General features: G+C 45.5%; 1 protein-coding gene across 2 annotated transcripts in view; it reads right to left on the reverse strand.

Annotated features, from left to right (window-relative positions):
- The window catches only part of LOC121284106 (gamma-aminobutyric acid receptor subunit gamma-3), a 661,993-nt gene that overhangs the window by 441,458 nt on the left and 196,865 nt on the right, over positions 1–23,670 (reverse strand). For both annotated transcript variants that reach the window (XM_041199197.1, XM_041199198.1), the window contains exon 4: positions 33–253. In XM_041199197.1, coding sequence (XP_041055131.1) covers positions 33–253 — 221 coding nt within the window. The remainder of the gene's footprint in view (positions 1–32; positions 254–23,670) is intronic.

A 23,670-nucleotide genomic window follows, 5' to 3' on the forward strand; every position in this document is an offset into this window, starting at 1 on the left:
ATACAGAGATTGCCTTTCAGCTCCTCACCCACCTCAAAGTGTACAAGATTTTCCCATCATTCCATATCCTAAGCAGCTGATTGGGTGTGGTGATCCAATGAGCATCCGCCGTTTTGGAATTCCTAAAGATTGTGTCTGGTATCCATATGAATCCGACCATGTTGCTATTCAGGGTGATGATCTTCATTGTACTGTTGAACCGCAGGCGACTATCAATCCAAGTCTGAGCAAAGAAGATGTCAATGGTATACTCCTGCAAAACAAAGATCAGGCCTAATAAATCCAACAGAGCTGAACGTAGAGTAACAAAACTCCCCATACGTCAAGGAACTAACCCTTACTGAGCAGCTTTGAAAGGAAAGAGTTTATTTTAGGGGGCGAACCTTTTAATTAAGCAATCGTTTTTTTTCCTCTCTTAAGGAAATGTCAGAAATGATTGTCAGCTTTCTCTGTTTGACATCAAGGTTGTTTGGCTGTGGAACAAGATTAGCTTCTGGGGGAGGGACAGAACAATTTCCTTTCAAATTCATTCAGTCAAGGGATATGGGTGTTGCTAGTGAGGCACTGGCCTTTATTGCCCATGCCTAACTGCCCTTGAGATTGTGGAGCTGCCATCTTGGACCATTACATTATATGTGGTGAAGATACTCCCACAGCGTCATCCAATTTTTGATACAGCTGAGTGACCTACTCAATCATTTCAGAGGGCAGTTAAGAGTCAACAACACTGTTGTAAGGCTGGAGTCACATAAAGTCCAGACTGAATAAGGACCACTGACCCCCTTCCCTAAAGCATGTTAGTGAATCAACAATTGGGTAGTTTCATTGTCACCATTGCTGATATTAGCTTTTTATTCCAGATTCATTTAGCTAACTGAATTTCAATTCCCCAGCTGCTTGTGCTGGGATTTGAACTCACACTTCAGTATTATTAATCCAGACTTTTGAATTACTAATACAGTAACATAACCATTGTTCTACTGTACCAGTACCATACATATACTATAATTAAAGAGAGAAAGAGAGGGAGCTGGAGGTTAAGAAACAAAATGAGATTAGTTTCTAAATTGTGGTTTAATCATCACAAAAGATTTATCGATGATATGACTTAATTTTTCTGTTTTGTTCTCACCATCTTCAACTCTAACTTATTCTTTCATATGTCTGTGAAATGCATGACCTCACTTTGTCCCTCCTTCCTCCTATACAGTAGTTTATAACTTAAGTTGCTTCTCCATTCATTTTATATTCAGTCAACTTCACTTACCTGCTCTTCACTAAGCTTTTTCAAGGAAAAAAGAAAAGATTTGACTATTAATAATAAATAACTATGAAACTCTCAAAGTATCTTCAATAATAAACAAAGAAAAGCTGGAAAAAATTTTTACAGCAGCTTTGAACCCTACCCACCTGGCAGAAACAGCGGATGGGCAATTAAATCTCCCTGGTTACATGCCAAATGGATAGCTGGCCAGATTCTGCTAGTTTTGACTTTAGTGGCCACTTCTGGACAGGTGGTTAAGCCACCCACTCACAGCCAGCAAGTTCATAATTAGCATATGCTAATTGAAGCCCAATGAAAGCATCGGACTCTGACAGTAATTTTAACTTCAGACAGAAACGTTCTTTCACGGGCTGCGGCTATCGCTGGCTGGGCCAGCATTTATTGCCCACCCCTAACTGCCCTTGAGAAGACGGTGCTGAGCAGCAAAATTAAACTGCGGCAGTCCATGTGATGTGGGGACACCCACAGTGCTGTTAGGAAGGGAGTTCCAAGATGTTGACCCAGCAACAGTGAAGAAACGGCGATATATTTCCAAGTCAGATGGTGAGTAGCTTGGAGGGAACTGGCAGATGGTGGTGTGCCCATGCATCTGCTGTCCTTGTCCTTCAAGGTGGTAGAGGTCGCGGGTTTGGAAGGTGCTATCTAAGGAGCTTTGGTGAGTTCCTGCAGTGCATCTTGTAGATGGTACACACTGCTGCTACTGTGCTTAGTGAGGGAGGGAGTGAATGTTGAAGATGGTGCATGGGGCCAATCAAGTGAGCTTCTTTGTCCTGGATGGTGTCATGCTTCTTGAGTATTGTGGGAGCTGCACTCACCCAGGCAAGTGGAGAGTATTCCATCAGACTCATGACTTGTGCCTTGTAGATGGTGGACAGGATTTGGGGAGTCAGGATGTGAATTACTCGTCACAGAATACCCAGCCTCTGACCTGCTCTTGTAGCCATTGTAGTTATATGGCTAACCCAGTTCAGTTTCTTTTCTTTTATTCATTTATGGGACGTGGGCATTGCTGACTAGGCCAGCATTTATTGCCCATCCCTAACTGCCCTTGAGAAGGTGGTAGTGAGCTGCCTTCTTGAACTGCTGCAGTCCTTGTGGTTTAGGTACACCCACAGTGCTGTGAGGGAGGGAGTTCCAGGAATGTGACCCAGCAACAATGAAGGAACGGTGATATATTTCTGAGTCAGGATGCTGAGCAACTTGGAGGGGAACTTCCAGGCAGTGGTGTTCCCATCTACCTGCTGCCCTTGTCCTTCTAGAGGTAGTCGTCATGGGTTTGGAAGATGCTGTCTAAGGAGGCTTGGTGAGTTTCTGAAGTGCATTTTGTAGATGGTACACACTGCAGCCACAATTTGTCGGTGGTGGAGGGAGTGAGTGTTTGTGAATCTGGTGCCAATCAAGTGGGCTGCTTTGTCTTGGATGGTGTCAAGCTTCTTGAGTGTTGTTGGAGCTGCACTCATCCAGGCAAGTGGAGAGTGCCCCATCACACTCCTGACTTGTGCCTTGTAAATGGTGGACAGGCTTTGGGGAGTCAGGAGGTGGATTACTCACCACAGGATTCCTAGCCACTGACCTGCTCTTGCAGCCATAGTATTTATATGGCTAGTCCAGTTCAGCTTCTGGTCAATGGTGACCCCCAGGATCTTGATAGTGGGGGATTCAGTGATGATAATCCCATTGACCATCAAGGAGAGATGGTAAGGCCTGTGGGAAGAGGGTCAGGAAGCTGAAGAGGCTTTGCCTGCTCTGGCATTCCACCTTTGCCTAGCACCAGACTCCACCTCTTCCTTATATTTTACCTGAGCTGCCTGAATTCTGGGGGCTGAAATTCTGGGCGGGATCTGGGCTGTCAGCATACTAATGAGGCCCAGTGATTATTATTATTTTCATATCTTCACATACTTCCATTGGAGAATAACACAATAACGTGGAATAACTCACAGGCTGATTCATAATCTGACAGGCCTTGATGTGACCTCTCCTTCCGTGACTGTAATCATCTTAGGATTGATCAGTAGGTGTGTTATTACTGTGCACCACAGGGTTTTTATGGACTCCAACAATCTGTGGAATAAGGAGTTTGAACGGGTTTTTTTAATTTATTCATTCAGGGATATAGGTGTTACTGGCTGGTCTAGCATTTATTGCCCATCCCTAACTGCCTTTGAGAAAGTGGTGGCGTGCTGCCTTCTTGAAATGCTGCAGTCCATGTAGTGTAGGTACACCCACAGTGCTGTTAGGAAGGGAGTTCCAGGATTTTGACGCAGCGACAGTGAAGGAACGGCGATATATTTCCAAGTAAGGATGGTGAGTAGCTTGGAGGGAACTGGCAGATGGTGGTGTTCCCATGTATCAGCTGCCCTTGTCCTACTAGGTGGTAGAAGTCGTGGGTTTGGAAGGTGCTGCCTTGGAGCCTTGGTGAGTTCCTGCAATGCATCTTGTAGATGGTATGCACTGTTGTCACTGTATGTCAGTGGTAGAGGGAGTAATATTGAAGGTGGTGGGTGAGGTTCCAATCAAGTGGGTTGCTTAGCCCTGGATGGTGTCAAGCTTCTTGAGTGCTGTTGAAGCTGCACTCATCCAGGCAAGTGGGAGTATTCCATCACACTCCTGACTTGTGCCTTGTAGATGGTGGACAGGCTTTAGGGAGTCAAGAGGTGAGTTACTTTATCACAGGATTCCCAGCCTCTGATCTGCCCTTGTAGCCAAAGTATTTATAAAAACAAAAATAAAAACAAAAAACTGCAGGTGCTGGAAATCCAAAACAAAAACAGAAATACCTGGAAAAACTCAGCAGGTCTGGCAGCATCGGCGGAGAAGAACAAAGTTGACGTTTCGAGTCCTCATGACCCTTCAACAGAACTAAGTAAAAATAGGAGAGGGGTGAAATATAAGCTGGTTATATTTCAAGTTGGTAAACTAATGACAGGGCACATTGGTTGGGACCATTTCCAGGTCCTGACCCTGCCCTTTGCCAGTGTGATCTTATGAAAGGCTGGCAATTAATAGTCCGCCTCTTCATCCGCCATCATATTAAGGACAGTGGGTTGCACAGGGACACGGAAGGGACAATGAGAGGGCTGTTCGGCAGCCCCATCAGGGGAGATGAATGTTATTCAGGTTGAAGGAGACTTGAAGTGGGGGGTGGGGAGAATTTCAGGGCATCCCCTCAACATGGAGGAACTAACAAAAGGCTGCAGATGCCATGTTTGAAAAGAAGGTCCAGTAGTATCACTGTGGATGGAGAATGCCACCGAATGAATGGGTTTGGCCATGGGTGTATCACTTTCAGCCTTTGAGATCATTGCGACTGGTCGATGCATCAGGCTATGTGTGCTTTCTGGTCTTCCATCATGAAGATGCTCAGAATCATTGTCAGGCTCTGACCAGAGCTGGGAGGTGGTTGGGGTGGGGGGTGGTGTGGGGGTGGGGGTCCCTTGTGATGCTAGCAACCTTGCCTCCTGCTCTGCAAATGGCCACTAATTGAGGTCTTAAGTGTTTTGATTTCCCTGCTCCACCCTCCTCTCCCCCACACGCACTCCAGCAAGCAGGTTGCCAATTCCAGCGACAGCCTATCCCTGTCGAAACTCACCAATGGGATTTTCTGGTACTTTCCCAGCACCCCACAACTCCCATACCCGTCTCTAATGGGCTGGGAAAATTTCCCCATTGAGTAGCTTCAACATCTCGCGGCTGGTAAATTTTGCAAATTTGAGCTTTTTGTATTCAGAATAATTGATATTCAAGAGTTAATCATGGCCCAGTTGCTGGCACTCTCACTTGTGAATTAGAAGATTGTGGCTTTAAGTCCACTCCAGAGACCTGAGCGCAAAATCAAGGTTGACACTCCATTCCAGTACTGAGGTAGTGCTGCACCGTTGGAGGTGCCATCTTTTAGATGAGATATTAAACTGAAGCCTTCTCAGATGGGCATAAAAAAATCCCATGGTGCTATCTCAAAGAAGACCTGGGGCGTTATCCCCCCATCCTGACCAATATTTATCTAATCGTGACTAGATTTCAAACATACTTCATTGGCTGTAAAGCACCCTGGGATTTCCTGTGGTTGTGGAGGGCGAATGTCTTTATTTCTTATTAAAGGCGATTGAGCTGATAATGCAGCGTGAGAGCAAAATTGAAGTGACACATAACAATTATCTTAACGCAGTAAATAAACTACAGCATTGAATCACAATCTCAAAGTTTATTTCTATAATATGTAAAGTAAATCATACTTTTAAGTCTGAAGTTTGTAAAATCTACCCAACTGTGTGAACTTTATTGTGGTGACTTGATTATGTCTTGGCTCAATTATCTCTGGATGATGGCCAATGGGCTCCGTTCCTGAAGCATAATCAAAATGTAATCACTGCAAATGTATTGAGTGATAATCAACACTTCATTACTGAGTAATATGACTTACTGTATGCTGTAAAGTAATTAGATCCTGAACATCACACATTTAGCGACATAATGAACACTGAATTTAAAAGCATTTCATTATATGTGAAGGCATTGAGATATTTCTCAAGTGTTTGTCAAAAGAAAGATGAAATCTTTCTTTTTTCGTGGTTTGGTTAAATGTCTATCCCTCACACAGAGAAGTGTGAGGTCATACATTTAGGAAGGTCAAATAGTTACAAGGATTACAAAATAAATGGGAATATACCAAGAGGGGTAGATGAAGTGAGAGATCTTGGCGTACAAGTACACAGGTCCCTGAACGCAGCAGTTCAAGTAGACAAGGTTGTAAAGAAAGCATATGGAATAGTCTCCTTTATTGGCAGGAGTATAGAATATAAAATTAAGGATATAATGTTGGAATTGTATAAAACACTGGTGAGGCCACAACTGGAGTATTGTGTGCAGTTCTGGTCATCACATTACTGGAAGGACATAACAGCTCTGGAGAGAGTGCAGAGGAGGCTTACAAGAATGTTGCCAGGGTTAGAAAAGTGTAGCTACGAGGAGAGATTGGATAGGTTGGGATTATTTTCCTTAGAACAAAGAAGGCTGAGAGGTGACTTGATTGAGGTGTACAAAATTATGAGGGGAATAGATAGAGCGGACAGGATACAATTGTTTCCCTTGGTGGAGCATTCTAGAACCAGGGGACATAGATTCAAGATAAGTGGCAGGAGGTGTAGGGGGGGACATGAGAAAGAATTTTTTTATGCAGAGGGTCGTGGGTGTCTGGAATTCGCTGCCCAAGTTGGTGGTAGAGGCAGAAACTCTCAACTCTTTTAAAAAGTACCTGGATCTGCACTTTAAGTGCTGTAAGTTGCAGGGCTATGGGCTGGGTGCAGGAAGGTGGGATTAGAAAGGGCAACTGGGTTTCCTCAGGCTGGCATGGACAAGATGAGCCGAATGGCCTCCTGTGCTGTAACTTTTCTATGGTTTGATATAATTCTAGGGAGTTGATTGAGTTTCAGTTTGATCTTTACTTCTGTCGCTATGCAGTAATGCACTACACAACAAAATAAGCTAAATGAAATATTATCATCACTGTTATGATCCCCTGATAACTTTTAAAAAGATATCTGATTTCCAGGAACTAACAAGATTTCGAGTTGTAAGGTTTTAATGTAATAAACAAAGTTAAGGTAACATTTTTAACACTATTCAGTAGGCAACTTATATTCTAAATGAAAGGGAAGATTCCCCATTTAACTTTTAAAATGTCTGAAAACCTCCAGCCGTGATTATACTTCACTCTGCCCCTTAAGTGGACATTTCATTCTCCAGGAACCAGTCCAAAGTTATTCTCAGCTCCCGATGGCTTGCTTCTTTTACCTTTTTGAGCCAGATAACTTTTAATCCCTGAACAGACTCTCATGGTAAGTGATACCCTGGAGATCTCTCAGTTTAGCCAAAGCTAGGCAAAACTTCCAGCCTTGTTTAAATGCTCACAAGCTTGGTCTCTTCAATCTAAGTGTGAGCTCCCATCTGCATTCTGTATGGTGAACAATAGAGACCGCCCATCTCTATCCCTCTATCCCTCTCTGTTCTCTCTCTCTCTCTCAGATTCTTGTAGACTGGCCTGTCTTTGAGATTCAGAGATAATTTAAGAAAAAATATCCTGTTACACGATACTACAATAGACTTTTCCCCTCTCAAAACCCATTTCCATGGCAATGGGAATCACATGGGCCAATTTTACTCACATGCTTGCATTAGTAGCTGAATCACCTTTAATAAGAAATAAAGACACTCACCCCCACAGCCACAGGACATCACAGAGTGCTTTATAGCCAATGAAGTATGTTTGCAATCTAGTCACTATTAGGTAAATATTGGTCAGAATCTGGGGACAACAGCCCTGTTGTTCTTTGAAATAGCACCCAAGAGGGCAGTTAAGTCTCAGTTAAACATCTCAGCTAAAAGATGGCATCTCCAACAGTGCAGCACTGCCTCAGTACTGGAATGGCGTGTCAGCCTTGAATTTGCACTCAGGTCTCTGCAGTGAACTTAAACCCACAATCTTCACAGGATGAAATGCTCATTAGCTATCCTGTAGACCCAGAACAATAGGCAATTTAAAAGATAACTATTTACAAAACCTGATATTCCTTGCACCTCCCTGTGACGTGGGGCAGGATCTTCCAGTCGTTAAGTTGGGGGTGGGGTGGGGGGGGGGGGGGCAGGGTCCACTCGCACAATACGTAAAATTATGTGGGATGACACCGGGAACTCTGATGGCACAAATTCAAGGCCTTTTTAAAATAAGGTGTCGTTTTCATGTTGATTCTACATCGTCTGTTGTGGGTTAACACCTGAGGCCCACCCAGCCTAGATTGGATGAGGAAAACCTTCATGATCCAGTGGGAAGTTGCTAGTGGCCATTCATTTCCATCTGCCACAAATTGAGTTTCAATCTTTCCTTTTGTCGAGTAATGCGGCAGTCTGGTAATTCCAAAGTCTGTTGGAACTCCCGATGTTACCGCACATCATTTCCATTTTCAGGTCCGGGGGGGAGCAGCCGAGTCTGCTGCACGCCCGACCTGTCAAAGGCCCATTGAAGCCATTGTGAAACTAACTGAAATCATTAATGGACCTGCCCATCCAACCTTAACACGGCGGACAGGCCGGGAGCCCTGGCGGGCTTCAGAAAAAGCATGAAACCTCATTCGCAGGCGGGATGAGGTTTCATGAGAGTATTTAAATTTTTAATAAAGGTTTCAGTTAAAGTTAACAATGTCACATGAGGGGATATGTCAGGGAAATTTTTCTATCATTTTTATTGCAAATTTTAATTCGGTGCCGAACTCCCTGAGGCAACACTTAGCCTCGGGGAGATCAGTGTGCTCTTTCGTGCACATGCATGAGCCACTCTCGGCTGAGGGAACCCCCCCCCCACCTGCAAAGGGAGCGCATAGCGCTTCCTGGCGGATGTCATGCTGGGTGGGCCTTAATTGGCCCACCCACTTAAAATGGCAGCACACCTGGGAGGTACGCCCGCTCCCGCACTTCACCCTTGGAGGCTAACTGTCTATCAACTGTCAGCTCTCTAGTAACTGTTTACAGGTGTGAATATCTTGCAACTTGTTCCCAGTAAGACAACCTGGGCCCCCTTTAACCAATAAAAACCAAGCCATCCAAGCTTGTTGTCAGGCAGAATTCAGAAAAGGTCACATGGCCCCTTCATTCCTCCATTTTACTCTAAATTAAAGAGACAGTACCAAAACATAACAATTTTACACTTCATATTTGTAACACCATTAATAAAAATGGATATTTAACAAGCAGCTTCCAAATATTCATGCCTTTTTGCTGCAAACAATGTTTTATTATTTTAGTGAGGAGGGAGACTTAAGGCTTTTTAAAGAAATGTATTCAAAAACGATCCTTCCCTACTGATTTTGTCAAGCAATGAGGCTATTCATTTTTAATTTGCCCCCATTTGAGTAACAGCACTTTTTAGTTCTTCTTTCATGGGTTGTTGGCATCACTGGCTAGGCCAGCATTTGTTGTCCATCCCTAATTGTCCTAGAGAAGGCAATGATGAGCTGCCAACTTGAACCACTGCACTCCATGTGATGGAGATACACCCACAGTTCCATTAGGAAGAGATCTCCAGGATTTTAACCCAGTAACAGTGAAGGAAGAGCTATATAGTTCGAAGTCAGGATGGTGTGTGACTTGGAGAGGAACTTCCAGGTGATGGTGTTCCCATTTGTCTGCTGTCCTTGTCCTTCTAGATGGTAGTTGTCGTGGATTAGGAAGGTGCTGTCAAAGGAGACTTGGTGAGATCTTGCAGTGCATCTTGTATTGGTAAACACTGCTGGCAGTGTCTGTTGGTGGCGGAGAGAGTGGATGCTTTATGTGGTGGATGGGGTACCAATCAGCTGCCTGCTTTGTCCTTGATTGTATTGGTTGCTGATGGAGTGAGACTCATCCTCGAAAGTGGACAGTACTTCATCACACTCCTGAATTGTACCTTGTAGATGGTGGACAGGCTTTGGGGAGTCAGGAGGGTGAGTTACTCACCTCAGAATTCCCAGCCTCTGACTTTCTCTTGTAGCCACAGTATTTATATGGCTGGTCCATTTAAGTTTCTAGTCAATGGTAACCCCCAGGATGTTAACAATGTTGGATTCAGTGATGGTAATGCCATTGAATGTCAAGGGGAGATGGTTGGATTCTCTCTTGTTGCTGATGGTCATTGGCTGCCACTTACTTGACACTAATGTTACTTGTCATTTATCAACTCAAGCCTGAATGTTGTCCAGGTCTTGCTACATATGGACACGAACTGGTTCACTATGTGAGGAGTCACGAATGGTGCTGAACATTGTGCAATCATCAGCGAACATCCCCACTTCCGACGTTATAATGGAGGGAAGATCATTGATGAAGCATCTGAAGTTGGTTGGGCCTAGGACACTACCCTGAGGAACTTCTTCATCATTGTCTTGGGACTGAGATGATCAACCTGCAACATCTAAAACCATCTCCCTTTGTGCCATACATATGACTTCAACAAATGGAGAGTTTTTCACCTGATACTCATTGACTTCACTTTTGCCAGGGCTCGTTAATGCCACACTCAGTCAAATGAATCACAGAATCATAGAAATCTTACGGCACAGAAAGAGGCCACTTCACCTATCTTGTCGGCACCGACTGAAAAATGAGCCACGCAGCCTAATCCCACTTTCTAGCATTTGGCCCATAGTCCTGCAGCTTACAGCACCTGAGGTGCATATCCAGAAACCTTTTAATTGAGTTGAGTGTTTCTGCCTCTACTGCTGGTTTGATGTAAAGGGCAGTCACTCTCACCTCATCTTGGGTGTTCAGCTCTTCTGTCCATGTTTGGACCAAGGCTGTAATGAGGTCAGGAGCTGAGTGGCCCTGGCGGAACCCAAACTGAGCATCAGTGAGCAGGTTATTGCTGAGTAAGTGCTGCTTGATAGCACTGTCGACAACATCTTTCCTCACTTTACTGATGATTGAGAGTATGCTGGTGGGGCAGTAATTGGCCAGATTGGATGTGTCCTGCTTTTTGTATACAGGACATACCTGGGCAAATTTACACATAGTTGGGTAGATGCCAGTGTTGTAACTATACTGGAACAGCTTAACTAGGGGTACGGCTAGTTATAGAGCACAGATCTTCAGTACTGTGGCTGGAATATTGTCAGGACCTAAAGCCGTTGCAGCATCCAATGACTTCAGATGTTTCTTGATAACACGTGGAGTGAATCAAATCATCTGATAACTGACATATGTGATGCTGGGGTCCTCTGAAGGAGGCTGAGATGGATCACCCACTCGGCGCTTCTGGCTGAAGATTGTCACAAATGTTTCAGCCTTACCTTTTGCACTAATGTGCTGGGCTCCCCCGCCATTGAGGATGGGGATATCTGTGGAGCTCCCCCTTCAGCTGGTTGCTTAATTGTCCAGTATAATTCATGACTGGATGTGGCAGGACTGCAGAGCTTTGATCTGATCTGTTGGTTGTGGGATCACTTAGCCCTGTCTCTCACATGCTTTTTCTACAGTTTGGAATACCAGCAGTCCTGTGCTGCAGCTTCATCAGGTTGTCACCTCATTTTTAGGTATACATGCTGCTAGTCCTGGCATGCCCATTTGCACTTTTCATTGAACTAGGGCTGAGCTCCCAGCTTTATGGTGATGGTAGAATGGGAGATATGCTGGGCCATGAGATTCAGGTTGTGGCTGAGTACAATCCTGTTGCTGCTAATGGCCCACAGCGCCTCATGTATGCCCAGTATTGAGTTGCTGGATCTGTTCAAAATCCATCCCATTCAGCACGGTGGTGCCACACAACATGACGGAAGGTATCCTCAATGTAAAGACAGGACTTTGTCTCTACAAGTATCTTGCGATAGGTCACTTTGTCCAATATAGATGCAACTGCAACGGGTAGATGGGTGAGGAAGAGGTCAAGTAGGACTTTCCCTTATGTTGGTTCCCTCATCACCTTCCGCAGGCCCAATTTAGCAGGTATATCCTGTAGAACTCAGTTGGCTTGGTCAGTATTAGTGCTACTGGGTAATTATTTTTATGGACATTGAACTAGCTTATATTGCATGCCCTTGCCACCCTCAATGCTTCCTCCAATTGGTGAACAACATAGAGGAGTACTGACTCATCAGCTGAAGGAGGGTGGTAGCTAGTAATCAGCAGGAAGTTTTCTTACTCTTGTTTGACCTTCTGCCATGTGACTTCAGATTCAATGTTGAGGACTCCCAGGGCAGCTCCCTCCCATATACCACTGTGCCACCACCTCTGCTCATGTTGGTGGTGTCCTTTTTTATTTGTTCATGGGATGTGAACATCGCTGGCTGGGCCAGCATTTATTGCCCATCTCTAACTGCCCTTGAGAAGGTGGTGGTGAGCTGCCTTCTTGAACTGCTGAAGGCCATGTGGTGTAGGTACACCCTCAGTGCTGTTAGGGAGGGAGTCCCATGGTTTTGACGCAGCGACAGTGAAGGAACAGCGATATATTTCCAAGTCAGAATGGTGAGTGGCTTGGAGGGGAACTTGCAGGTGGTGGTGTTCCCATGCATCTGCTGCCCTTCTAGGTGGCAGAGGTCACAAGTTTAGAAGGTGTTGTTGAATGAGCCTTGGCGAGCTGCTGCAGATCTTGTAGATGCTACACACTGCTGCCACTGTGCATCGGTAGTGGAGGAAGTGGATGTTGAAGATGATGAAAGGATGCCAATGAAGCAGGCTGCTTTGTCCTAGATGGTGCCAAGCTTCTTGAGTGTTGTTGGAGCTGCACTCACCCACTTAAGTGGAGAGTATTCCATCACACTCCTGACTTGTACCTGTAGATAGTGGACAGGCTTTGGGATGTCAGAGGGTGAGTTATTGTCCACAGAATTCCAAGCCTCTGACCTGCTTGTGTATTCACAGTAATTATATGGCTGGTCCAGTTCAGTTTCTGGTCCCCAGGATGTTGATAATGGGGGATTCAGTGATGGTAATGCCATTGAATGTCAAAGGGAAATAGTTGAATTCTCTTTTGTTGGAGATAGTCATTGCCTGGCACTTGTATGGCGCAAATGTGCCTGGGACATTGTCAGTAAGGGATGATTCAGTGGATATGATTACGTCAAGCTGTGGCTTGGCTTGCCTGTGGGACAGCTCTCCCACTTTTGGTACAAGCCCCCAGCTGTTAGCAAGGAAGACTTTGCACAGTTGAGCATGCTGCTGTCATTTCTGGTGCCTTAGTCAATGTCTGTCCGCTTTCATTCCTTTTTGACCTTTCTGAAGTCGTTTGGTACAACTAAGTGGCTTGCTCAGGCATTTTAGACCATAAGACATAGGAGCAGAAATTAAGCCATTCGGCCCATTGAGTCTGCTCCGCCATTCAATCATCGCTGATAGTTTCTCAACCCTATTCTCCCGCCTTCACCCCGTAACCTTTGATCCCCATACCAATCAAGAACATACCTATCTCAGTCTTAAATACACTCAATGACAGGGCCTCTTCAGCCTTCTGTGGCAATGAATTCCATAGATTCACCACTCTCTGGCTAAAGAAGTTTCTTCTCATCTCTGTTCTAAAAGGTCTTGCCTTTACTCTGAGGCTGTGCCCTCGGGTCCTAGTCTCTCCTACTAATGGAAACATCTTCCCCGCATCCACTCTATCCTGGCCTTTCAGTATTCTGTAAGTTTCAATCAGATCCCCCCTCATCCTTCTAAACTCCATCGAGTATAGACCCAGAGTCCTCAAACGTTCCTCATATGTTAAGCCTCTCATTCCTGGGATCGTTCTCGTGAGCATCCTCTGGACCCTCTCCAGGGCCAGCACATCCTTCCTGAGATACGGGGCCCAAAATTGCTCACAATATTCTAAATGTGGTCTGACCAGAGCCTTATAAAGCCTCAGCAGCACATCCCTGCTTTTATATTCTAGTCCTCTCGAAATAAATGCCAACATTGCATTTGCCTTCCTAACTACCGACTCAACCTGCAAGTTAACCTTAAGAGAATCCTGGACTAGGACTCCCAAGTCCCTTTGCACTCCAGATTTCTGAATTCTCTCTCCATTTAGAAAATAGTCTATGTCTCTATTCTTCCTATCAAATTGCATGACCTCACACTTCCCCACGTTGTATTCCATCTGCCACTTCTTTGCCCATTCTCCTAACCTGTCCAAATCCTTCTGCAGCCTCACCGCCTCCTCAATACTACCTGTCCCTTCACCTATCTTTGTATCATCTGCAAACTTAGCCAGGATGCCCTCAGTTCCTTCATCTAGATCATTAATGTATAAAGTGAAAAGTTGTGGTCCCAACACTGACCCCTGCGGAACTCCACTAGTCACCGGCCGCCATCCTGAGAAGGACCCCCTTATCCCCACTCTCTGCCTCCTGCCAGACAGCCAATCTTCTATCCATGCTAGTACCTTGCCTCTAACACCATGGGCTCTTATCTTACTGAGCAGCCTCCTGTGCGGCACCTTGTCAAAGGCCTTCTGGAAGTCCAAGTAGATAACATCCATTGGCATTCCTTTGTCTAACCTACTTGTTACCTCCTCAAAGAATTCTAACAGCTTTGTCAGGTATGACCTCCCCTTGATGAAACCATGCTGACTGTGCCCGATTTTATCATGCACTTTCAAGTATTCTGAAAGTTCATCCTTAATAATGGAGTCTAAAATCTTACCAACGACCGAGGTCAGGCTAATCGGTCTGTAATTTCCTGTCTTTTGCCTCACTCCCTTCTTAAACAGTGGGGTTACATTAGCGATTTTCCAGTCCTCTGGGACCCTCCCTGACTCCAGTGATTCCTGAAAGATCACCACTAACGCCTCCACTATCTCTTCAGCTATCTCCTTCAGAACTCTGGGGTGTAATCCATCTGGTCCAGGTGATTTATCCACCTTCAGACCTGTCAGTTTTCCTAGCACCTTCTCCTTGGTAATGGCCACCATACTCACCTCTGCCCCCCGACTCTCTTGAACTTTGGAGATGTTATTCGTATCTTCCACCGTGAAGACTGATGCAAAGTACCTATTCAGTTCCTCCGCCATTTCTTTGTTCCCCACTACTACTTCTCCAGCATCATTTTCCAGCAGCCCAATGTCCACTTTTGCCTCTCTCTTACCCTTTATATATCTAAAAAAACTCATGCAATCTTCTTTTATATTACTGGCTAGTTTACCTTTATATTTAATCTTCTCCCTCCTTATTTCTTTTTTAGTTGTCCTCTGTTGGTCTTTGTAGGCTTCCCAATCCCCTGATTTCCCACTGCTCTTCGCCGCATTGTATACTTTCTCTTTAGCTTCTATGCTGTCCCTGACTTCCCTTGTCAGCCATGGTTGCCTCGTCCTCCCTTTAGTATGCTTCTTCTTCCTAGGGATGACTTTTTGCTTTGTCTCCCAAATTACTCCCAGAAACTCCTGTCATTGCTGTTTCACTGTCTAGGCTCATTTCCCAGTCAATTCTGGCCAGTTCCTCCCTCATGCCTCTGTAGTTGCCTTTATTCAATTGTAATACTGTTAATTTTGGTGGGCAGTTAAGAGTCAACCACATTGCCATTGTTCTGGAGTCACACATAGGCCAGACCAGCAGATTTCCTTTCCTAAAGGACATTAGTGAACCAGATGGGCTTTTTTTTAAATCAACAATCCATGATAATTTCGTGGTCATCATTACTGAGACTTGCTTTTAATTCCAGATTAATTAATTGAATTTAAATTCTACCAGCTGCCATAGTAGATTCGAACTCACGTCCCCCAGAGCATTTGTATGAGCCACTGGATTACTAGTCTAGTGACATTACCACTATGCCATTGCCTCCCTGTCACTATATTGCGATTCATTCTGGCTTTTGAGCTCACAAGAGAAGCCATTTTCTCTTTCTCTCCTTCTGCAACAATGTCCCATAAGGTTGTATTTCTTTCTGTTCAGAACAGAAATGTCCCCAAATAACATACACAGTTCACTACAATATTGGTTCCTTCATTCACAATTTTCATAAATGAAGCTGTTTTATTATTTAGTGAAAGAGACATTGGGTGTGAATTTTAATTGGGATTCTCGTAACTATCCTGGTCGTGCTACTAGACTGACATGAGAAGTTGGCGCTCACTGTAATGGAAGAGCCTTGGAAATACCAGAAAAGTGGAATAAATGTCACCCACACCATTTAGCTGGGCTTTCCCTGGCCCTTCCCGCAAAATTACAGTCGATGATTCCAGGGAAACCCTCGCAGAAATTCACCCCCAACATGGGCAGGATTTTCAGCTTGGCATGCAGACGCACACTTGACATGCATGAGCATGAAATAGCGCGCGATGACGTTGGGGGCGAGGGTCCTGTCGTCATAGCGCACTCGCGTGATATTTCGGTCGGCAGGCTCACGCAGGGGTCGGCAGCGCGCCCGCTGACAGTTAAGAGGGCTGTTAAGCCCATTAATAAATGAATCAGTGTGAATTTTTCCCTGCCCGTCCAACCTTACGGTTGGCAGGCTGGCAAATAGGCCAAGCGGCCTTTGCACTTTTTGCAGGCCCTTATCCACGGGCGGGACAAGGTTTCGAACGGCGATTTAAAAAAAAATACAACATTTTTAAAAACTCATTTTTAACACGTCCCTGCTTGTGTGACATAGTTTTGAAAACTTTATTCTTAATGTCGAAAACCTTCAACTCCCTGAGGCAGCTCTGAGCCTTCAGGGAGCTTTCACTGAGCGTAACCACGCACACATTCGGCGCTTGCGCTCTTCCCGCTCCCCCCATCCTGCCAGCGCTGAGGTGATCAGCACGCGTTTTACGCTGGCTGCCCATTAATTGGCCAGCCAGCATGAAATCGTGGTCGGGGACCTATCGCTGGGCCGTGGACTGTTGCGTGGCCAATGAGGGGAAAATCCTCCCTAGTATGTCTAGGTAGCACCAAGCTCTCATGGTAGGCTGAGTGGTGAGGAGCAGCTTAAGCGTCAAATGAAATGATGTGCCAAATGGCTATGAATTGCAGAGTTAAATGACAAAGTCCATGCACCAGCATTTTAAAAAGCCACTTTCTGTCAATAGTTTTAAAGGGAATATCGCAGGCCTCAAGTTAAAAATAGAAGCTGCTGGATGAATAAATAGCATCCATCAAGAGACACAGGTTCACCTTTCAGATCGAAAGCAAACTGGAAAGAGATGGTTACTAGGTTGCCAACTCTGGCTGGATGTATTACTGGAGGTTTTGTAATGTGATCTCCTGCCTCCAACCTGACTGCCCCCCCAGTTAACCAGCCTTTTGTCTCACCGACAATGTTTTTCTAATAAACAGGCATGTTCAAAGAATGTGAATAAAACACACAGGGCGTGAAGCTGGTTGGCATGATGCTGCTTGGTGCCCCCTCCCCCCTCCCCCCATGCTGCCATCCACTTCCTGCGCGGCTGGGATGGCATTCTGCCAGGATAAGGGCATTTGCAGATACATCCCCTATGGGCACCAGAAGGTGCTGATTCAGTGCTATCCTGGCATCACACAGCCCAACCAGCTGATGCGACACCAGGATCTTGAATTTGGGCAATGAATAGCCAGGCAGCATCTGTGTTACTTACTCAAGCGAGAAGCTACAAGATGGGCTCTATGGTACTGTTATTTAAAGGGCCAGGCACCCTCATTGCAGTTAAATTTATGAAACTTTTTCTATTGCAAAATTAAGTGTCTGGAAATACTCTGGAGTGATTTAGTTTTGGTGAGTTCCGGGATGTGCCAGGAAGTGTTGCCACACCCTGTTTGGAGTGGGGGTGGAAGGAGGCAGGGAGGGGACAGAGGAACAGGCAACCTGTCCACACAAAGGCTGCAACATGCAGGGGGGCCACAATGGCAGTGCCACTGTGTCTGCAGCATGGCAGGAGCTGGAACAGAAATAGCCGAAGGACGGAGTTCTTCACCATATCCTTCTCCAAGTTGAAGTGGGATTCCTCCATGTTCCTTCACAGTGACAGAGCAGCTGATGCACCCATCATCTAGGTGTGCATGCCCATCAGTGTTCTCCCGTATGTCGCCCCATCAAGGTCCTCGTCTGGCTCCTCTGCAGGAGGATTCAGCTGTGACCTCGCCCTCAGGAGGACTGGAAGAGAAATCCTCCTTTCCCCCTGACCTCGTTGCAGCCCACCAATGCCACTGACTCACCCTGCACTGATTGCAACTCCATACTGGCCTGCAAAGGTAGATGCAGTGCCAGCGTCTGAGTTGGTGGCTTTGAGTGTCAGAGCAAGTGTCAGGGCCTCTTTTGTCTATGCTGTGCAGTTGCCTCTCTCCTCCTGCAGGAGCTGGGAAGGCAGCAAGACTTGGGTGTTGGGAAAAGGGAAAAGGATGGATGAGGGTGTGCTGGAGTTCAGAAGAGGCATAAGGCAGGAATATGTTGTTACCCTCAATGACATCAAATGCCAACGAGTTCCATTGTAGCTGGCACTAGGATGCTTCTGTTGGAGTCAGGAGATTCAGTCGTCCTTGTCCCCCACCAGCTCTGTTCTGCCCCCTTCTACTCTTTGCCACCCTCTCCTGCAGGGCAGAGGGCAGGGTGTCAGTGGTTGTGCAGCACGGTGTTTGGGTGATCTACCTGCCATAGCTGAATAGGTGAAGGTATACAGAAGCAGCAAGAGGTGGTTGTGAGGCTGGCAGCAGTGGTAGATCTTAAGGTGAGGTGGAGTATCAGGCCGATTAGCATGAGTCCTTAGTGCCAGGGAGAGCTTATGAGTATGATTGGGAGTGGGGTGCGGGGTGTGCAGTGGAGTCGTGCAGGGGACTTGGGAGGATGCTATGAGAGGTTACCGTTGTGGAAGATGCATTCACGGGCATTACACCCACATGAGGTCACTCAACTTCCTGTAACTGCTGTTAGGTCCTTGGTTCCAGGCACTGGGAGTTTACCTTCCTGGCCACTTGCTCCTACTCTATTTGAAGGGTGGTCTTTGAAGTTCTTCTAACCACATGTGGAACCATGCATCGCTCCACCTCTCCACCGGCACCATGAATACCTCCAGTGCTGCATCCATCACTATAGATCCCTCTGTCAGCTATGGCTCAATCGGGAGTATTCTCACTTCTGAGTTTGATGGCTGTGGGTTCAAATCCCTCTCCAGGACTTGAGCATAAAAATCTAGGTTGACACTTCAGTGCAGTACTGAGGGAATGCTGCACTGTTGGTGGTACTATCTCTGGGATGAAAAGTTAAACTGAGGCTTGGTTTTCCCTTATAGGTGGATGGAAAAGATCCCATGGCACAATTTGAAGAAGATTAGGGGAGATATCCCTTATTTAATATTTATTAATATTTATCCCTCAAACAATATCAGAAAAACAGATTATCTGGATAGTATCAACTTGCTGTTTGTGGGACATTACTGTGTACAAATTTGCTGCTGTATTTCCTACATTACAAGTGACTACACTTCAAAAGTACTCAATGGCTGTGAAGCGCTTTGGGACATGCTGTGGTTGCGAAAGGTCCTGTATAAATGCAAGTTTTTTTTTCTGTTTGCATTGCTGCAATATTTTTGTCCAGTTTCCCTTTAAAATACAGCCTGCCTTAAAGAAGAGATGGCTAAACCAAATGGTCTGCAAACAATGCTGCTGGGCCCTCCTGATGTGCACAGGAGGGGGGGTGGGGGCGGAGACAGGCAGCACTCAGAAGTAGAAAGCAGCATGAGAGCTTTGCAGGCCACCTCCACAATCATTCGGATGAGGTGGGTACGCGAAGTTTGCGTGTCGCCCACCTCGAGCTGAGCAGGCGTAGGCCCATCTCGAATCATGGCTTCCACATCTAAAAAAAAAATGGGGCGGACCAATTTCCAACGCGCTGTTCTTTTTAATTCTCCGAAGAATTTTGCTCCTGGCGTTCACAGCCAGTGTCCAGGAGACTAATCTTCAACTCCTGACAGACTCCGGTACAATCCTGGAATGGCTGGCAACCTTAGAGGGAAGGTGAACCACTTCACTGGACTGTAAAATGGTTTCCTCTTTGTACCGTCAAACGAAACTGAGTGTAGTCTCTGACATCAGCAGCTGTGCACAGTTGGACACAAACAAACAATCAGTATAATTGTAAGTGACCTTTCAGCTTATTCACAATTATAATTAGGGTGGCTTTGTTCTTTGAAATTATGGCAGAGGCAACATGAATTTGCATCATCAGTGCCCCACTGCATCAGCAAATAATATGTAATTTCTGTCAAGCAAATACCGTATTTTATTCCAAGGATTGGAAACTCAATATCTTTTAAGTAATACATCATAAGCAGATTGAAATAGCCATTTTAGTTTTTTAGTTGATATGAAAGAGATTAGTATAAATCTTACCAATCTACAAGCACAAAACAAGACTAATCTTGTAATTATGTTTAATTCAAGCAAGTTGCTTTCAAATCCATGCACATCAGAATTTGCTGATCAAATAAATGGGCAGTCAGTGCCATTGCTAACTCACACTGTGGGGAAAATTCGTTAAGGCTAGTTTTTGGGTACAGAGGTTGCGATTCAAGATCTACTCAGGTCCGGCCCATTGAGCCAGGCAGCACACAAACTTCATGCTACCTCCTCAGTTCCACGATTTCTGCGTTAAGCCCAGTGTGACCCACAGTACTGGCTGGCATTAAACACAATAACAGGTCTAAGGGCGTTCCAAGGCTAGCACGTGTCCCAACTTCCAGCTCTTAAAGATAGTCTGTCCCTCTGCACCACGCTGCACTGTCAGCTACACTGAATCAAAGGAGACTGCTGCTGACTGTCACTGAAGAGAGTGGGAAAGGAACACCAAGACAGACGGAGGATTCTACGGTTCACCGATGAGGTGCTGGAGGCCTTAATCTTGAATGTTCACAGGAGGAAAGACACCATTTTTCAATGGCGGATGGCACTAGGTGGCCCTCGCGGTATGCCCTCCTTCAGAGTCATACGGACTCGAAATGTTAACCCTGTTTCTCTTTCCACAGGTGCTGCCAGACCTGCCCAGTTTTTTATGGCATTTTCTGTTTTTATTTCCAGCATCCACAGTATTTTGCTTTTATCTTAATGCTCTGGAGACATGCCCACCATGGCAGCTCAGGGTATTTAAATTCAATTAATAAATCTGGAATAAAAAGCTGGTCCCAGTAATGAAGATTATGAAACTCGTGGTCTGTGGTCTGCTTTACTATTGTTCTTAGGAAGGAGATCTGCCAACCTGACCTGATCTGGCCTACATGTGACTCCAGACCCACAGCAATGTGGTTGACTCTTAACTACCATCAAAAATAGCTGAGAAGCCACTTAGTTGTATCGAAACCATGAAGAATAGGAATAAAACCAAAAGGACCAACCCAGGCACCGGAAAAGACACTCTGCAGTCAACCCTGCAAAGTCCTCCTTCCTAACAGGTGGGGCTTGTGCCAAAGTTAGGAGAGCGGTCCCACAGACTAGTCAAGCAACAGCCTGGCATTGTCATGCTCAATCACACTTTACAATCAATGTCCCGCCCTTCTCCATCGCCATCCGTGAATATGTCCTGTCAAACCAGGAGGGAGTGGCTCCGGGAGTCCTCAGCATTGACTCTGGACCCCATGGAGTCTCAAGGCATCAGGTCAAACATGAGCAAGGAAACCTCCTGCTAATTACCAACCACTGGCCTCCCTCAGTTGATGAATCAGTGCTCCTCCATGATGAACACCACTTGCAAGAAACACTGAGGGTGGCAAGGACACAGAATGTACTCTAGCTGCAGGGGGCTTTAATGCTCATCACCAAGATTGGCTCAGTAGCACCAACACTGTGGGTCAGTTGGTTGAACTCTCACCTCTGAGTCAAGTTCAAGTCGCATTCCAGGGCTTGAGCACTAAACTCAAAGTTGACACTTCAGTACAGTACTGAGGGAGTGCTGTGCAGTTGGACTGCCATCTTTCAGATGAGACTTCAAATTGAGGTCCCATCTGCCAGCTCGGGCAGATGGAAATGGTCCTGTGGCAGTTTTTCCAAGAGGAGCTGGGGAGTTATTCTTGCTATTCTAGTCAATAATATCCCTCAATCAGCATCACAAAAACAGATTGTCTGGCCATTACCATATTGCTGTTTGTGGGAGTTTCCTCTGTGCAAATTTGTTGCTGCATTTCCTGCACTGCAACTGTGATTGCATTCCAAAAGTATAATGGTTGTAAAGCGCTTTGAAATGTACAATAGTCATGAAAGGCGCTAAATAAATGCATATCTTTCTTTCTTATACTGATGGGGCTGGCCAAGTCCTGAAGGACATATCTGCCAGACTAAGCCTGCAGCAGGTGATGAGAGAGCCAACAAGAGGGAAAAAACTTACTAGACTTCATCCTCACCATAAGTGCATCTGTCTATTACACCACACAGTTCTTGTGGAGACAAATTCCCATCTCCATACCAAGAACAACACCCATCGTTTTGTGAGCCACTAACACCATGTTAAATGGAATAGATTCAGAACAGGTCTAGTAGTTCAAAACTGGACATTCAAGAGCTGCTGTGGGACATCACTAGCAGCAGAATTATATTCAGCCACATTCTGTAACCTCATGGCTCAGCAGATTCCTCAATCTACCATCACCATCAAGTCAAAGAGCTAATTCTTGTTCAATGAGGGTTATAGGGAGGAATGCCAGAAGCAGCACCAGGCATATGTAAAAATAAGATGCCAACCTGGGGAAGTTACAGCACAGGACTACATGCGTGCTAAACAGTGGAAGCTGTAAACAAACTCACAAGGGGTCAGATCAAAGCTCTGCAGTCAGGCCACATTCAGTGATTGGTGTTGGACAATTAAACGACTAGCCGGAAGCTCCAAAAATATCCGCATCCTCAGTGATGGCGGAGCCCAGCACCAGTACAAAAAACAAGGTTGAAGCATTTGTAATCACCTTCAGCCAGAAATACCGAGTGGATGATTCACTTCAGCCTCCTCCTGAGGTCCCTAGCATCACAGGTAACAGTCTTTAGTTGACTCTATTCACTCCATGTGAGATCAAGAACTGACTGAAGGCACTAGATGCTGCAAAGGCTATGGGCCCTGACAATATTCCGACCATAGTTCTGAAGACTCCTGCTCTAGGACTAGCCACACCCCTAGCCAAACTGTTCCAGTTCAGCCGCAACACTGGCATTTACCTGACAATGTGGATAACTGCCCAGGTACATCCTGACCATAAAAAGAAGGACAAATCCAACATAGCCAATTACTTCTCCATCAGTCTACTCTCCATCATCTGCAAATTGATGGAAGGGGTCAGCGACAGTGCTATCAAGTGGCACTTGCACAGCAATAACCTGCTCACTGATGCTCAGTTTGGGTTCTGCAGGGCCACTCAGCTCCGGACCTCTTTATAGCCTTGATCCAAATATTTGAATCCAGGGTGTTGCTGTAGGAGATCCTTAGGGTAGGGTCCTAGGCCCAACCATCTTTAACTGCTTCATCAGTGACGTTTCATCCAACAAAAGGTCAGAAGTGAGGATGTTTGCTAATAATTGCTCAATGTTCACTACCATTTGCAACTCCTCAGATATGGAAACAGTTCATGCATGCATACAACAACATTCAGGCTTGGGTTGATAACTGGCAAGTACAAACGATATAAGGACACCTTAAAAAAAAGCATTACCAAGATCTGCATTGCAGACCACCTCTCTTGGGAAAACACTGCTTGACTGGCCCATGTTGATGCAAGCATTGCAATTTGATTCCCTATGTTTTGAGAACCATCTACGCCAAACTTGCAAAACCCGACATACCCAATTGAAGGCCTAGAGTGCCGCAACTGCAGAAACTACACCAATAATGACTATATGAACTGCCAGTTCTGTGGATGTTCATCCCGATCCTGCAATTGATTCTTTAGTCATAAGATGACTGACAGGAGACAATAAAATGAGTTACAGTTTGGATATGCTCAAACAACAAACAGTCTACCAAGATAA

This window comes from Carcharodon carcharias, chromosome 11 (assembly GCF_017639515.1).
Source record: "Carcharodon carcharias isolate sCarCar2 chromosome 11, sCarCar2.pri, whole genome shotgun sequence".
NCBI lineage: Eukaryota > Metazoa > Chordata > Chondrichthyes > Lamniformes > Lamnidae > Carcharodon > Carcharodon carcharias.